Raw genomic sequence first — 18,644 nt, forward strand, 5'->3', positions numbered from 1 at the left:
GATCATGCTGATCATCTCAGGGTAGTTCTGCAAACCCTGCATCAGCATAAGTTATATGCAAAGTTTTCGAAGTGTGAATTTTGGCTTGAATTTGTCACATTCTTGGGTCATGTAGTCTCTAGTGAAGAAATTAAGGTTGATCCTCAGAACATTGCAGTTGTAAAGAATTGGTCAAGGCCTACAACCCTAACAGAGATTCGCAGTTTCTTAGGCTTAGCTAGGTATTAAAGAAAAATTATGGAGGGGTTTTCTACCCTTGCCTCTCCGTTGACTAAATTGACGTAGAAGGCAGTTAAGTTCCAATGGTCAGATGCTTGTGAAAGGAGTTTCCAGGAATTGAAAGCAAGATTGACTACGGCACCGGTGTTGACCTTACCAGAGGGTGCAGATGGATTTGTGGTATATTGTGATGCTTCAAGAATTGGGCTTGGGTGTGTATTAATGCAACAGGGCAAAGTGATAGCTTATGCTTCTAGGCAACTCAAGAATCATGAAAAGAACTATCCAACACATGACTTAGAACTTGCGGCGGTGGTATTTGCATTGAAAATTTGGCGTCATTATTTATATGGGGTCTATGTGGATATATTCACAGACCATAAGAGCCTTCAGTATATTTTCAAGCATAAGGAATTGAATCTGAGGCAGAGAAGATGGCTTGAATTACTCAAGGACTACGACACTGATATTCTATATCATCCGGGGAAGGCTAATGTTGTGGAAGATGCTCTTAGCCAGAAATCGATGGGTACTTGGAGGCATATCAAAGGCCATTGGCCAAGGAAGTTCATCGGTTGGCTAGTTTGGGAGTTCGTCTTGCGGACTCTAGTGAAGGAGGGGTGATTGTGCAAAATAGGGCTGAATCGTCACTTGTTGTGGAAGTCAAGGAGAAGCAATACAACGATCCATTATTGGCACAATTGAAAGAAGGGATTCATAAACATAAGATCATGACCTTTTCTCTTGGCATGGGTGATGGTACACTAAGGTACCAAGGGCGTCTATGTGTTCCAAATGTAGATGGTCTCCGGGAGAGAATCATGACCGAGGCTCACACTTGTAGGTATTCCGTGCACCCGATTTCTACAAAAATGTATCACGATCTTAATGAAGTCTATTGGTGGAATGATATAAAGAGGAATGTAGCGGATTTTGTGGCGAAGTGTCCAAATTGTCAGCAAGTGAAGGCCGAACACCAAAGGCCCGGTGGGTTGGCGCAGAACATAGAAATTTAAATGTGAAAGTAGGAAATGATTAATATGGACTTTGTAGTAGGATTACCTTATACTCCACGTAAGTTTGACTCGATTTGGGTGATTGTAGATCGACTCACAAAATCAGCACACTTCTTACCGGTTAAGGCTACCGATACAGCGGAACAATATGCTCAGTTGTATATCAAAGAAATAGTCAGGTTGCATGGCACTCCGGTTTCCATCATTTCTGATCGGGGAGCTCAATTCACTGCCAAATTTTGGAAGAAATTTCAGCAAGGTTTGGGTACTCAGGTGAATCTTAGTACAGCCTTTCACCCACAGAGTGATGGGCAGGTAGAGTAGACTATTCAGACGCTTGAGGATATGTTGCGCGCTTGTGTTCTAGAATTCAAAGGTAGTTGGGATGATCATTTGCCATGCATAGGATTTGCCTACAACAATAGTTATCATTCTAGCATTCAGATGGCACCGTTCGAGACTTTATATAGAAGGAGATGTAGATCTCCCATTGGGTGGTTCGAGATTGGGGAAGCAGAGTTGATAGGGCCAAACCTCGTGCATCAGGCTATGGAAAAATTAAAGATCATTAAGGAGCGGTTGAAGACTGCTCAAAGTCGTCAGAAGTCCTGTTCAGATGTTCGTCGTAGGGAAATTGATTTCGAGGTGTATAGGACCGTACAAAGTCATACAGAGGATCGGTGATGTGACATACAAGCTTGAGCTACCACCTGAGATGTCATTCGGACGCCATGCCACACGCATGGTGGTGATTGTGCTGGAAATTATGATTATGATTGATGTCTCTAATGAGATGGCCTAGCCGATCGGGTCGTGATCGGACTCCGTATTAAAAATACGGTGGTATTGGTATTGAGAATATTGGAATCGTGAATGGTGCCATATTGGTACTAAAGACCTCCCAACTTAAAATCTGGAAATTTATTTGAACATTTCCTTGATCCTAATTTGAGGTTTGATGTTGTTTGAAGCTTCACTGATATTATGATTGTACTTGCTCGTATTATTTATCATTATATTGAGAGGGTGTTTTGTCATTCATACTAGTACTATTTCATATATACTAACGTCCCTTTTGCCGGGGGCGCTGCATCTTCAATGGATGCAGGTGGATCCACAGTAGGAGACACTGATCAGTGATAGCGGTACACTCTCTTCCCAGCAGACTTGGTGAGCCACACTTCATTTCAGGATCATGTATCTTTTGTTCCTTGTGTATTGTGCTTGAGGTATAGTCGGGGCCTTGTTGCCGGCATTATCATAATACTCTTCTGTATCTATTAGAGGCTCCGTAGACATAATGTGGATTGTGTATTGGTGCTGGAAAAGTCAAATTATGTTATGTTGTGGTTGTAGTACTTGTTCCATTTGAGACTTTAAAATGATGAAACTATTGGTAATGAATTGGTTTTGTAGACATGACCACCTTTTTGTCTAATTAATTAAAATATGTATTATCTCTATTCATGGATGAGTTTGGGTAGAATAAAATCTAACAGGCTTGCTCGATCGGGTTCATTTGGTTGAGCGCCGGTCGCGCTCCCCAATTTTGAGGCGTGACAAATATAATAACTGAAAGTAACTGGGAATCAAAGATGATCTGGAGATATACTTACATGTTGATACTAACTCAACTCTCTCAATATAGTAAGTAAAATTGTTGTCTGGTCATATAAGGCTCGGAACATGTAACTGCTCTGCCGTAGTAGGCTCTCTCATAGGCGCTCGGCCATACTAGGCTCTGTATCTCGGCCATTCTGGGCTCACTCATAGGCTCTCAACCACAGTAGGCTCGGTATATAACTTACCATCTGATCAGAGGTTGCCCAATAGGGGCCTGCCCAACGCCATCTGCTCTCTTGACTGGAAGAAAATAATACTTAACTGAATATAAAGTCCTGATAAGGGAGAATACTGTAACTTATGAGATTAGGATAATGTACATAAGTTCAGGAATACGAACTTCTCTTTATGTCTCATTATCAAACTCATGTAGTTACGGGATCATGCCAAAATGAAAGAAAGGTTTAGCCTTAACATACCTTATCACAATCTTTCCAATCACCAAGTTGAACTCGCCTCTTCGCACCTTAATCTACAACAACGATAATAATACTATCATTAAATTATGAAAGATACAACTATCGCACAACGAACGATAAGCTTATTTTGTATTAAAATGGGCAGCATCTCCCCTATAATCCTTACTTCCTCCAAATTCAAGATAACACCAACAACACAAGAACACAATAATAACAACATATTTACATTATGTACAACCTTATATACACCACAAAATACTACAAAACAGCCCAACACACCCTAATCTCTTCATACACCAAACAACCACCGAAGTAGTGTCAAACAACCCGAAAATATTATGACGAATGACCAGCCCATCACCCTATATTTATGTGGTATTTCTTCACACCCTTTCTCCTCCAAAACTCCATAAAATAGTAGCAAAACACGCAATCCAACAGCAACACAAAACAGTCCACAAAACAGTCTGCAAGTGAATAACTCGAACTCACGGCTTCCGATTACCGTCCCATGAGTTCTTATAATTATAGAACGGCTTTCTATACATCTACAGCAGAAAAAATGAATGAAAAAGAGTAGTAAACTTACCTTGTTTGTTGAATAACTCAGCTCCTATATTGGTTCTTTAAACTCTAGGTTTTTCTCCAACTAGAACTTGAAAAGGTTGTGTGTGATTTTTGGGAGGATTTTTGTAGTGGTTTAGGTCTGGTTATTATGCCCTATTATCAGTGTAATATATGAAATAAATAGGCCTTTAAAAGGTCTCTTTGAATGACCCGAACTAGCTCATTTTTGGACATATAATCCTCTCATTTAAGCAAGTAGGTGACACACCTACTTGTTACCTAGCAGCCTACGCAGTCTCGCAAATACGTATATATCTATCTGCTCCGATGTTGTATTCACAAACGATTTAATGAGTTAAAAATAGACTCAAAGATATTCAATTTGATGGGTGAAACACCCCATAACTCTAAGTATATTAGGAGAAAATCACAGTTACATTTGATCCAAATTTCAGTAAAACTTATGAACGTAACTTGTGATGACTTTCATCGACTTTTATTCCTCAACTCGTCTGACTTCAAAAAACTAACACACGACTATCATACGACTAACATAACTCATAATATAACCTCCTTATCATGTTAAGAACCCTAGTATCACCCCAAGGGTACGAGTTATAACATTCTCAACTTGTCGACTTTCGACGAAATATTATTTTCTTCTATTTCTTAGCTTTTGAACTTTCCAACCCTCTTTGTACTTGTTGTTCATGATCCTCAATATTAGTAACCTCCGAGGTAACATGATAACTTGCTTTATATACTTTCAAAGATGATCTCATTTTTTATCTTACATTAGTTTGCTTACGACACACCTTTACATACGAAAATGTGGGGTGTAATATTTTCTTTTTCGAATCTATTCAGCATTCTCAGACATAAAAATTCACACAAACAAAAGAAAAAAAATTCAAATTGGTTTTTCTTGAAGAGCTTGCACGCACTATAGAAGAGTGTGGTGGCCAGAGTGATAAAGGCAAATCTGGATGGAGCCCTCTTTATCCAGATGTCTTGGGTGCGCATCTTGGGAATGGAGCCCTCGATCTTCTGTAGGGAGCGTTAACCCCATGATCAGGTTTCTATAGTGCAAATCTGGATTAGTTAAGCATGTGGGTTATGAATTCTGGACACAAGATGCTTGAAAAAAGAAAAAGTTTGCAAGCCCCAATGACTTCATTTTCTATTTTTGTAGCTCATAGATTCTTTTTTATATTTCTTCTCCCTTTTTCTTAGCTATGTACTATAGTAAAAATTAGGTTTTTATTATTTGACATGCAGGAATTGATTCTTGATCAGCTAGCTATAGGAACATGATGAATTTCAATCGTCGGCTTCTTCTACTTGAGACATAACAGAAAAGTATGCCACCAACAAATAAAAATCAGATAGATGATGTACCTTAATGATTCAAATTTCAACACAAATATGATCATAATCCTTGTTGTTTTGCTCCGTGCATAATTAAGTGTACTTTACGTTGTAGTCATAGGTCGTTGGTCCATGAAACCGCAGAGGAGTCTCGAGTTGTTGCTGCTAAAGGCATTAAGAAGAAAACTCTGTGGCAGATTCCGGTGGTGGTTTATGGGCGAGTGAATGTCCAATTTGCTTAGGAGAATTTGTGGATGGTGAGAAAGTTTGGGTGTTACCAAAATGTTACCATGATTTTTATGTGACATGTATTGACAAATGGCTTTTGTCATATTCATTGCAGTCGATTTCTCCACTAGGTAATCGTGAAGTAGCAACTACGTCTCTATCCCAAGCAAATTGAGGTAGGATATATGAATTACCACTGTCCATGTTGCCCTGTTGAAAATTTGAAGTCGACTATATAAATTTTCACTATACAGTCGTAAAATATTTCCTCTTTGCTCCGTTAAAATTTGTCTTTTCATTTTATTTTCTCTTTGGCCAAATAAAGATTAAAATGAGTAGCTATATCATATGATGATTGAAGGTTTGATGGTTCTTGCTGTTCTTTGAAGCTCAGAGCAATCTAATGTCTTAACATAGGGAATCTTCTATAAAACTTTTAACATATCATAAAGCTCTGGTTTCAATTTTCAACAAATTTCAATTCACTACTCAAATTGAACAAACGCGTTATGTATTATTCAGCCTTGGTATCAATATGAAAGAGCTTCAACAATCAAACTCGAAAAAACAATCATTAGTTCCTTAATAACCCCACAACCAATATATATGACTGTAGTTCCAATGAAAGGAGTAAAAGGCAGCCCGGTGCACTAAGCTCCCACTATGCACGGGGTCCCGGGAAGGGCCGGACCACAAGGGTCTATAGTACGTAGCCTTACCCTGTATTTCTGCAAGAGGCTGTTTCCACGGCTTGAACCCGTGATCTCCTTGTCACGTGGCAGCAACTTTACCAACTACGCCAAGGCTCCCCTTCATTCCAATGAAAGGAGTAAAGAGGATAAAATTCATTTAATCCTAAGAAATAGGTATATTCGCAATAAACCTGCAAAATAATGAATACCACCTTTTGAATATCTTTTTTTCGGTTTAGTGATTCGGCATCCCAAGTCCATTAGTCCGGCATTTGGATTTGTGTCGGGTATTTGAAGGCATTGGCCCATTCACCCAGCTATAGTCTATTATCAATATCTCTGATTAACACTGAAAGGCTAAATACATACACTATCTCTTAAACTTGTCCGAATCTTTTATTTAGACACTTGTATTAAGCCTATTCCAATTGAACACCTAAACTTGTTCATAATTGTGCCTATTGAACACATGATGCATACATGGTATAGAGAGTGTATCACACCTCTTATAGAGAGAGTGAAAACACTTAACTTATCATTTATAATTTTTTTTCTATCCATTTTCCCTTCTTATCTGTTGCCACCACTCTAAGGGATACTTCCCCTCTTTACTTTCCGACGAGATATTAGGGTTTTACTTTAGAAATAATTAATAGCCTTATTTTGAGAAGTGATTTTTCCAAAAGTATTTTTTGTGAGAATCGATTTGTGTTTGGCTAATTAATATGAAAAACACTTTTGAACAGTAATTATTGTTTGGCCAAACTGTTGAAAACTGCTTCTAAGTATATTTTTCTCAAAAGTGCTTCTCAAAAAAGTGCTTTTGGAGAGAAGCTATATTTTTCTGCTTCTCAAAAACTATTTCTGCATCTACTCAAAAATACTTTTTTTTTTCTTTTAAAAACTTAGCCAAACACCTCAATTTTTGGCCAAAAGCATTTTTGACTAAAAAAAAGTATTTTTGGCCCAAAAAAAAGCTTGGCCAAACAGGGTATAAGCCTAGTTTTATGGCCACCAGAAATGAAAATCAAGCCACTTGAACGAGCTGAATAAGATATATTAGAGATGGAACATAATTTTTTTAACATAGCTCAAGAGAAATAAGTCAAATTGAAGGGAGCAATTAGGATATATTAGTGTAGTTTGTAACTGATCAAGTGAAGAACAAGTTAGAATCAAATCAATAGCATCACTATTAGTTGAATGTTTAAGAATCTGAAGTTACCATTGGCAGGTACAAGAAAAATCTGCAGAAAATGCATTTTATGAATTCCAAAATCTGCAGAGGTGGTTGAAGAATTGAAAATGGATTGGAGGACGGTAGCAGTTTATTCCCACTAACTTTCTTCTTCCTGACCTAGCAGATTGATTTTTCATTTCAAGAGAAAGAAGAAAGACAACAAAATGAGAAATAATTAATTGGAGAAGATGAACATTCGCCACAAGTCTTCTTTTCCGGTTAATATCTCTTTCTTTGTCTTTGTTTTCTTGAAATTTTGACTTGTCTATTCTTAGTTGACGTGTCTTTTTCTGATTGGTGTTACTTGATATGTCAATAGCAAGTAGCATGCACGCGCTTTGATTTGTGTAGAATTGTCAAATAATTGTTCAATAGGCACACTTGTGAGTAGGTTCAAGTGTTTGATTGGAACAAGCGCATATGTATTCACCCAGGTTGAAATGATTTCAATCATCTACAACGTCACTAAACCAAATGTGCATTTTAAATATTTTTATATGTAATTTTTCTAATTATAACTTAGCATAATTAATTTTGATGTAATTTTAAACTAGGAAGTTAACTAGCACACAAGTGAGGGCTATTGTTGAAATATAACTGCTCCGCAAGCCAAATGAAACAGGATATTAGCTGTAGTACATCTTTAGAATGGTTCCTTAAAATAATTAAATCATTACTACTCAAACGAAACAAAAGGAAAAAAAAAAGAAATGGATTTAAAAGGCCCTAACGGCTAGTAAACCAAGTTGTGGCCTCTGGGAGAATGGAAGTAGGACGGCAATGCCATTCATGGAAACTCAATGTACAGGCCAAGGCCAAGAACTTGGATTTCAAATTGGTAGCCTCCAACTTTTTACCCAAGTGCAAGTTTTTCCCATTCTCTCTCAAGTTCAAGTACTGCAGATTCTTGATCCATCTTAAATCTGAAACACCCACCTCTCCAAATCCCCAGAAATCAAAATCCTTGAAATCGAAACTCCATCGATTTTTTGAAAGACTCCGTATTCGAAGACGTTCCAAGAACAATAGTAGAGCGATCAGTTCCAAACCAAAGAACAAGGTATGCGTTTCTATAATCCCATTAACATGGAAGATATGATGGCTTCTTGACTTGAACTACGTCTAGGGCTGGGCATATATCGGGGTATAACCAATAGCCCGAACCAAAAAAAGCTAATTGGGTTATCGGTATCGAGTTATTGAGTGTAATAGTTTTGTGTTATTTGATTATTGGGTTATCGGTTTGGGTCTCGGTTTGCCAATTTTTTTAATACTTTAACCGATAACCCAATAAGCTTTATCAAAATTATAATTATACTCTTAGGTATTTAAAGCCATCTTATGACTTCATTCTCTATTAGTATTATGTTTGGACTTCTTAATTTTCAAGATGTAATTGCTACTATTTTTTGTTGTTTCTACTGTGTTTGAACAAGCGGACTTGAGCAAATCTCTTAGTTCCCGATATGAAAGCAGCTTTTGTAATTATCGTCCTCTAATATTTTCAGTGTTAAGTATATTCTGCTAATTGATCTCCCAATAAATCCTCTCGAATAGCCCGGAGTACGCGTGCTACTTTTCGAGAATATGTTATTGCTCTTGCTACAATTGTTGGATAAGTGCATTTCATAGTATCAATATATTTAATATTTCGCTCTTAAATAATAGAACATTATTGTGTTTGATGAAAAAATTAATAATGAGTTCTTTAGTCATTGTCGTCATCCTCTTTTATTTCATAATCTCTTGATGTTCATTCGTGTGCGAATATATGAAGTACATTTGAGCAAAATTTATTGTTGTATGCAATTAAACAAACTTTTTGATGAGGGTAGACATGTGTCCATGAAACTTTTATTCACTATTTAGAACATAATTGAAAGAGTCAAAGTTATAAGATCAATTAGTATTATACGCTACGTTTTTCCCTCTAAATTAAGTTATCTTATCGGATAAACCGATAACTGAACTGATAACAATCGATAACTGATTAACTGATACCGATAACTGATATCTTATCGGTTCAATTATTAGTTTAGCATATGTATAAACCAATAATCGATATATCAAACCGATAATATTCACAACCCAACCGAACCAACAGATAAATTAAAAATAAAAAATTATTTCCCAAATGTATAAAGTAGTAGTGGTGTGTGGTGCAGTATTCTACACCTATCGTCATAGTAGCTGTTGGTATGAAACATTATAGGTATCGCAATCGATTCCCGCTTGAAACACTTTGGATCGAACAAGTTTGGTCAATTCCAAGAAAATTTTGAATTGGAAACTTGTTCGAGGTATATATCCAATTAATTAATCCCATAAACCAGGGAAGTTAAAGCGGAAATGAAAAATTAGGGTCAAAGAAGCCACTAAATTGAGGTGTTCATCTACTCGTTCTAACCCTCGTTTTAGTAGACATAGAGTGAAATGTACAAGCCCCTTTAGAAAGAGGAGGGGGGCGAGTAAAATATGAAACGAGCCTTGGCAAAGCCTCATCTTGCATGTTTCTAATGAAACTTCTAACTCTAGATAATAGGAGTTTTTGTTTAAATAAAATATGAAACGAGAGACCTCATCGTTGCTCGTCCTCATCAACGACTAAGCGCGATTGACTTGGCATTGTATATCCTCCCTTGTTCAATTTTCTGTTCACCGCCTTATGTTCTATGCTGTCCTAAATATATAATTAACAAATTATGGTATATCTCTATCTTTTCTGATGCAGGCAACGATATCTCAGAGTTCAGTGGTTGTAGGAAACCTAGCCCTCTTCATTCAATCACTGTATCAACGGGACAAAGATGGAATCTTTAAACTTGGTTCTATTGTCTTTATTTGCTTTGCTTCCATATTTAAGAGTTTCATGGCAAGAAAAGCTTGGATATTGTTAGTTTTTGTAATTGGTGCCATAGTTTTTTGCTCAAATGTGATGCATCTCAGATTCAGTAGTAGCCTCTTTGATCATCACTGTCTGTCAAGATTCTTTTGGAGCTCTTTCAAAAATGCTGCCTCTTCTGGCTGTTTATATCTACTCTCTCAGGTGAAAACACAAACTCCTTTTCTATGTTACTCGGACTATGCAAAAATGTTGTTGCACCCGTGTTGAATCATCCAAAAAATTCACTACTTTTGGAGGATTCAACATGTCCGACGGCATTTTTGAAGAGTCCAAGCAACATAGATCCCTTCTCTTAACTTTGATTTTTGATGTCTTTGGTATGATAATGCGCATACGCAGTTGCTGACTTTGTGAAACAATTCTCAGGTGCTTACTGCTATATCTAGAATAATATGACTTTCGCAGTGTCCTATGGGGTGGAATTCAGAATCATTAAAGCGGAAACTGTTTATTCGTTGAATATTATCGTATAGTGTCAAACTTACATTTGAATTTGTATTGAACGTGGTCCATTTGGCAGTTCTGTTAGAATTTTCAAAGTCAAATTAAATTGTCCTCTTTGTCATACTTCAGTCCTTTGAAAAGTTTTATTTCTAACTTCCAATTTGTTTCTAAGTTTTAATTCATACTATATATATATATATATATATATATTATATATATATATATATATATATATATATATATATATATATAAAATCTATGTTGATCGAACTCTTCAAAAGTGACGGGTGCATGTCGGATCCTCCTAAAGTGCAGGATCCGACATGAATACACTAGCATAATTGAATAGAGAATGTTTTTCCTTGAAGTACGAGTGACTCATGAGACTTGACTTTACATTTAGCTAGCGTTTGGCCATAGATTCCCAAATTTATTATGAAAAATCTGATTTGGGTGAAGTTTGATTTGAAGATGAAAATGTGTTTGGACATCTGTTTTGGGTGAAGTTTGGTTTGAAAAAACACGAAACATGACTTATACCCACAAGTTCTAAAAACTATCATAAATACCCAACAGTACCATTATCAATAACATTCATTATATTATCGCAAATCATAGTCCAGAACATAAATAAATTTGATACAAAATTATCATTTGATACACTATCAGATGACCGACAAGATGAAGCAACATCGTTACAAAATAATAAATGGTGGACTATTTTATAAAATACAAAAATTTGGGGCAATTTTTAAAAAATATAATAGTGATATTTTTGTTTTAACCAAAATATAGGCAAAATCTATGGCCAAACGGTCCTTAACATACGCACTCACACCTCAAATCACTTACGTGTAGACCATAGAGTTTGAATCTGACCAGAAATCTATTCTTGGTGAAGGGATAGTGTCGACCACTACAAGCAATTATAACAATTGGAACTCTACACTTGAGTGATAAGGCGGAATTTAATATTTGGAAAAGAACTTGTAATTTTAACAAAATGATCATAATTTCGAGTTTTGGTGCAAAAATGGCATTCACCATTGGTAATATATTCACCTAAGCATATGGTGCAAAAAGCGCATAATTAAGCGTGCGAATGCAAAGAGCTCTCCAAGATTCAGTACTCTCACTGCTTTTTGTCCACTGTCACAACGGACTTTTATAAGTCCCTTTAGTTTTAAAACTTATAGCTCCAACTAGTCATCATAATTACATGTTCTTTCCTAAACTTTAAAAGAACTTTGTATAAAAAGTTTGCTCTAAAAGACTACGCAAAAGGGGTATTGGGGGGGGTTGAGGTCAGATATGGATTCAATTGTCAAAGTAAAAAGGAGACGTGTCACTTAAAGATTTAAAGAAAGGAGCAATTTTGGCCACTATACAGTGAGGTACTTTTCCTAATTAGATTTGCTTTTTACAAAAATCCATGTGCAATCCCTTAGAGCCACAAATAGAGCTGCAAGCCTGCAACAAGGTTTGTCGTACGTGTTTACCCGTAAAATGATACAGTTAAAATTATACGAGGTTTATAAACAAATGAATTAATTTGATCCCAAAATGATAAATAAATTAGATGAAAATGTAAGACTTGCCTTGAAGTTGAGATAAAACAACAAAAATCTTGATTCCGGAGTATAGTATATGTTTGTCAGAAAATTCCGGGGATAGTAATAACAAAATAAATAAGCAAGAAGGTAAAATTATATTAAGTTTTGAACAGAGTATAGTATATGTTTGTCAGAAAATTCATTTTCCTTACAATGATGATAGAGCTCACTATTTATAGTAGCACCTAGGGAACAAGGTCCTAGGATCAAGCCCCTCTTAAATGATAATTATGAGGGCCATTGAAAAATGTGTAACGATAGGCACTGAATGTCATATTCTCTATAATGGACCGTGCACTTAATGGCATAGAATATTCTTCATTGAATGCTATCGGGTGGCAGTCATTTATTTTGCCTTTACGAATATCAGTTTGCCCGGTAAAAAACGAGATCGTCGCCTTCGGTCCTGACCGTCTTCTGTCCTCGGCTCCACGTGTCACTTTCTCACATGATCATTTAATATGAACATATTTTACCCTATACAGATAGTCCCCATATTTTCTGGTGGCATAACTTTTTGTCACCGGGAAGTTGGTAGAGATACTTTTTTTTGGCGGAAAATTCTCGGACCCCCTCTGAAAAGTTTCTAACGGTTGATTAGACGCACGTCTCTCCGCATTTAATGCCCCAGACGCATCATCTCACGATTTATCACCACTTTTGCCGGTTATCGAGGTAATTATGGCCACAATTTTAGCCGCATATTCCTTTACTTATACGCATCAAACTTCTTCATTTACACTTCATAACTTTCTAAGCTTTCTCAAACTACTCAACTCGAACTTGTCTTAAACTTTCTCTAATCTCCTTCTTCAGAAAAAAACCCTTTTCTCTCTTCTGATAACAATGGCTTCTTATTCTAGAAACCCTAGTTCCTCAAAGAACAAAGGTAAAGCTAGTGATGTTGCTCCTCCTATGATGAACACCATTATCCCAAGAAGTCTTTCACAACTAAAGACTTCAAAGAGAAGTATCCTTTCGCTAACCCTTGCACATGGGTTGTTGGCATGTATTCTTCTTCCATCCGTCCTTCCAGCATTCCTGTTGTGAAGGAAGATTGACATTGCCATGATTTAAACATCATTGCTCCTGACCTAGCAGAGCGGATAGCCTTACCCAAGAAGGGTTTCACGTATTTTTATACGTATCCTTTCACTTTGGGGCCCTTTTTTTAGTGGGGAGCTTGACCCCGTTATCGTGGAGTTCTGCATCCGTTACCAGGTATGCTTAGCATAAGTAAGTCCTTCTGTGTGAAGGACAGTTGCTTGTCTTCGGCGGCTATGCCAGGAGATGGGAGAGGACCTAACCCTGGCTCGATTAATGAACCTTTATTCCCCCAAGATTTTTCGCGGGAGAATGATAAATTTTAGCAAACGTGGCCACCATGCTCTACTAACTAGTATGGATAATGACAACGACCGTGGGTGGATGGAACAGTTCGTTGCATTTGCCATCAGGGACATCATTCTGGCCACGACTCCATCCTTTCTGGAATTGTGGAACTGTAATTGTAAATTCATTGTTTGCCTTTTCTTCTAGTTAGAGATCACCCCATTTTGTTACTGATCCCTCTTCTTTCATTTATTTCAGCAACTCGGTGGACTCCACCAAGGGTCGAAGGCTTGGACTAGTGGGTCCAAAAGATTTTGGATGTTACTACGTCCGAGACCCGTACGTGGAAAGAACTAGCCCTTAAATATAGGTGGAAGGCCAAAAATCATGGTGGGTTGAACTCATCTTGTTTTTTCCTTTCATATAAGAAAGCTGATTAACCCTTTTCTCTTGTTGAAATCAGGTCTACCCCAAAGCTCAGTTGTCGTCCCCGAGGAGGACATTTTGGCTGATCCTTCAGATGCGACGAGGCTGTTGCAGGAGGCCTTTGCTCGAACGGGTGTAGTCGACACTGCATCCGGTGCAAGTGCTTCTTTTCGGAGTCCCCGGCTGGAGAACAAGCAAACAAAAAAGAGACATTCCTCCGCGACTGGGGGGAAGAATTAAAAGGCCAAGAGTGCCGCACCTGAGCCGTCTTCAGAGGCTGTGGTGATGAGTGTCGCGCCCGAGCCGGCCATAGACACCATGGTAATTGACGATGATGGAAGAGCCAGTGATGAGGGGGATCTCTAAATAGAAGACGACGACCTTCATTTGCTCAATAGAATGCTCAATCTATTGAGCTAGTTACGCTAACCGAGGACGATGCCTCGACACTCTAGGGGAGTATAATGTCATGGAATATGCCAATTCTAGCTTTCGAGTCCCAGTCGCATCTCCCGGTACCATGAGGTTGGGTACCGGGTCTCTCCCGTCCTCGGTTGATGAGCAACCAACAACTAGCACTGTGATTGTCGTAGCTTCTTCTCAACCTACAACGCCATCAGCTTCATTCCTTCTTCACCAACTCTGCCTTCGCCACCAGCAACTGCAATATCATCTCCACCGGCTGCAGTTGCGCGAGGGGAGGGTGACCCTCTTCCCTAGTCCCCAGTTCCTGGGAGTTTGGGGCAAAATTATGTTGTCCCCTCCGAAGATCCCCAAAGGACGAGGAGCGTCACCCTCTCGGTGTTTACCGGATGCCATCTGTTATCCCAGCCGATGGAACATGCTAACTATCTGAAGCCTTTGGCTTCAGAAAAAGATAGGGATAAAATAAAAACTCTCTCGGGAGAGTGTTTGTTGAACAATGCCATGCACAACGCGGCGGCGGTATAGTCTTTGCTTCCTCTGTTGTTTCTTCTATTTTATTTATGGCAGGGTTTTGAATTTGTATTTTTGTTTTGCAGGCCAACTTCCTTGCTTCCGAGGGCATTCAAAGGCTGATTCGTGATAAGGAGGAACTTGCCTCCGAGCAGGATCAACTTTTGGCCAAGCGAGACCAGACTGCTGCTCGCCTTGTAGAACTGGAAGCACGAGCTGCTGAGGCTATTAAGTTGGAGGCTCGGTTGCAGCAAAGCGATCAAGAAGTAGTGACCCTCAGACAGGAAGTCTCCCCATTAAGGGCACAATTTGAAGAAGCTAGGGCCAAATGGGTTGATGTCCATAATGTTGTTCTTGCTGCATCCGATCGTGAGGCTGCCTCTGCTGAAAGATTGAGTAATTTGGAGATAGCCTTAAACTCCAAAGCTGAAGAAGTTACTACTGCCGAGGAGAAGTATGCCTAGTTGGAGGAGAAACATAAGAGGACCATAGAGCACAATAGAATTTTCAGTTCCACTATCCATGAACTTGATGTTAGCCTCTGTGCCACTAGATCCGCGTGGGATAACCTTTCTGTCGAGGTTGACCAACTTAAAGAAGAACTTCAACGCCGAGCGGCTTCCCTCATTGTTGAAAAAACATATTCTATGTATAGCATGAGGAGAAAAACCTTGGAAGAGGCCAAAGCGAGTATCATTAACTTTGATGCTGAAATCGCTAAGGCCCGCGAGCTTGAGTCAACTGCCCGAAGGGGTATCCCGGTCCGGCCTGATGCTACCAACTCTTCTGGTTCTGGTTCTGGTTCCAAATTCTCGGTAACTAAAGAAGAATCGGATGGTGATGATGCTGAAGGACAAAATAGTGAAGGCCAAGATATTGAACCGGCATCGGATCCACCCACTTCTCCTGGGGGCATAGATGTTTCTCTTCCTCCGGGTTCTGGGGATGCAGTGACTTAGTTTTTACTTTCTTTTCTTTCTCATACTTTTGTACTTATGCTATTTGGCACGTTTATTGTGAATAGAAGCATCTTTTCGTTCAAGTATCGTGCAATATTTTCTCTTTGCGTATTTTCTGTTTAAGTATTGTGCAAGTTTTCCTTTTTGCGTCCTTTTTGTTTAAGTATTCTCATAAATTTTCTGCGCCGAGATATGCGAGGCTTCGGGTGTATTTTTCCCCGGTAGTATTTGGATTCCGGGCAGAAGTTCTTCCAAAATCAACCCTTTAACGTGAGGATTTCATAAGAGAGGGCGCTCTTATGTTTACGGTGTTCTTGAAGAGGACGTCTCTTATTCATTACGACACTAGCATTTGAAGTACTTGCTTAACTTTTAAATGATAAAATCAATCCATCATTCAGATAGGAAACAAGATAGAAATAAAAGGACTTTACTTTATTCCTTTCATTTTCAAAAGTACATAAGTATTCGTTGTGCTAAAAAGAAATTGTCATCTCTTGTGGCTAAATTGTACAACTTGTTTATACGGGGCTGGCCGCGCAGTCCCCGGTTCCAATGATACAACTTTGTTTTCGAGTTTCGTATTCCGATTCGGTCTATGTGGTAGTCATTATTGTCGTATCCTCATATCGTTCCCCGCGGTGTTCGAATGCGGAGAATGCAAATTTGAACACTGGAAGTTTTGCACCTTTGAGGATTCCACTAGTGAATTGCTAGATAACCTTCAGTTTGATAGCAAACTTCACTTCCCCTTAGTAATTTATGCTATCGAGCCAAATATTATCTAACAATTCCCAGTGGCTTGCACTTGTGAACCATTGGATAATCTTTGCTCCACAACAAACTTTACTTTCCGGTAGAAACTTTGCTACCGAGCAAAAGACCATCTAACCGTTATGTAGTGGCTCTTTTCTTGTGTGCCTTGTCCTTTAAAGGTCTTATTTCTGCTATTGAAGCTTCCTTCGTAGTATGCTTTCCGTTGTTGTCTCATTAAAAATCTTGCGATAAAAAACCCAATTGGGACAAAAATTGGACGAAGAGAAAAGAGTGCAGCACATACTTTCAGTATATGTGAGGCTCGTTAGCAATAGTATCTCTTGAGGTGTGCCACATTCCAGTTGCTTGGCAACTTTTCTCCGTCTTAATTTTCAAACTCATATGACCCCTTCCCCTTGATAGCTGAAACCGGTAGGGGCTTTCCCATGTTGGACCTAGCTTCCCTACGTTGAGCTCCCGGGTATTCTGAGTTACTTTCCTTAAAACCAAGTCTCCTACTTTGAAATATCGGAGATTGGCTCTTCAATTGTAATATCTTTCCATTCTCTGATTTTGGGCCGCCATCCTTATATATGCCAAGTCCCTGCATTCGTCGAGCAGCTCCAATTTGACCAATATTTCTTCATTGTTCGCTTCTTCATCCGCTCAAAAATATCTCAGGGCAGGTTCTACTACTTCCATCGGGATCAGGGCTTATGCTCCGTGCACAAGAGAGAAAGGAGTTTCCCCCGTGCTTGATTTGGTTGTTGTCCAGTACGCCCACAGTACTCCTCGCAGCTCTTCGCGCCATTTTCCTTTGGCTGCTTCCAATCTCTTTTTGAGATTTTGTATAATCACCTTGTTTGTTGATTCTGCTTGACCGTTTGCGCTCGGATGATAAGGTAATGATATGATCCTTTTGATTTTTAAGTCTTCAAGGAACTTTGTGACCTTAGCGCCTATATATTGTGGCCTGTTGTCGCAGGCTATCCCTTTTGGTATCCCAAATTCTGTAAATTATATTCTCCCACAAGAAATCTACCACTTCGCATTCGCCGATCTTCTGATAAGGACCTGCTTCAACCCACTTAGAAAAATAACCAGTTAAAATCAAAAGAAACCTCACCTTACCAGGGGGCGGTGGCAGTAGACCGACTATATCCATCCCCTACTTTGTGAATGGCCATGGAGACAAAACGGAGTATAGTGGCTCTGTCGGTTGATGTACCAATGGTGCGTAGTGTTGACATTTATCACATTTTTGAACATAAGCCTTGGCATCTTGTTCCATCCAGGGCCAGTAGTATCCTGCCCTAATTAATTTTAACACCAAGAAATCCGTGCTTGAGTGATTTCCGCAGATCCCTTCGTGGACTTCTCGCATAACATAATTAGCTTCGAAAGCTCCCAAACATCGGGCCAACGGGCCTTGGAAAGATCTTATGTATAATTGACCTCCCTTGAAACTATACCGCGTTGCTTTAGTGCATAGCGCCCGAGATGCCTTGGGATCTTCAAGCAATTTTCCGTGCTCGATATAGTCAATGATCTCACTTCTCCAGTCCCAGACCAAGTTGGTCGCATTTACCTCGTAATAGCTATCTACGTCCAGAACCGAGTGCATAAGATGTACAACCATACCAGAGTCCGATCCCTTCATTTTCATGGATGAACCCAGATTGACTAGTGCTTCCGCTTCCGCATTCTCTTCCCTCGAGATGTGCGTAATTGACTATTCCCTAAAACGAGCGAGTAGAGCCTAGACTTTCGCTATATACTGTTGCATGCGTTCCTCTATGACCTCGGAGTCCAGTCCTCGGGCAAGCTCGAGTCCTGCAATAAAAGCTTCATACTCTGCTTCATTATTAGTTAGAGGAACGGTTCTTATGGCCTGCCTTAGG

General features: G+C 38.9%; 1 protein-coding gene across 1 annotated transcript; it reads left to right on the forward strand.

The window, feature by feature from the left end:
- The first annotated feature begins 8,000 nt into the window (after positions 1–8,000).
- LOC104102855 (uncharacterized) lies at positions 8,001–10,881 on the forward strand. The gene is made up of 3 exons (XM_009610695.4): positions 8,001–8,432; positions 10,104–10,418; positions 10,644–10,881. The coding sequence occupies exons 1-3, from the start codon at positions 8,136–8,138 to the stop codon at positions 10,671–10,673; spliced, it is 642 nt and encodes a 213-aa protein (XP_009608990.1). The 5' UTR covers positions 8,001–8,135; the 3' UTR covers positions 10,674–10,881.
- The last annotated feature ends 7,763 nt before the right edge of the window (positions 10,882–18,644 follow it).

The sequence above is a fragment of the Nicotiana tomentosiformis genome, chromosome 7 (assembly GCF_000390325.3).
Source record: "Nicotiana tomentosiformis chromosome 7, ASM39032v3, whole genome shotgun sequence".
NCBI lineage: Eukaryota > Viridiplantae > Streptophyta > Magnoliopsida > Solanales > Solanaceae > Nicotiana > Nicotiana tomentosiformis.

Coding starts and splice junctions, on each gene's coding strand:
- LOC104102855 (XM_009610695.4), top strand. CDS start 8,136: ATGGAAGTAGGACGGCAATGCCATTCATGGAAACTCAATGTACAGGCC. Junction 8,433..10,103: donor GTTCCAAACCAAAGAACAAG/GTATGCGTTTCT, acceptor TTTCTGATGCAG/GCAACGATATCTCAGAGTTC. Junction 10,419..10,643: donor GTTTATATCTACTCTCTCAG/GTGAAAACACAA, acceptor AACAATTCTCAG/GTGCTTACTGCTATATCTAG.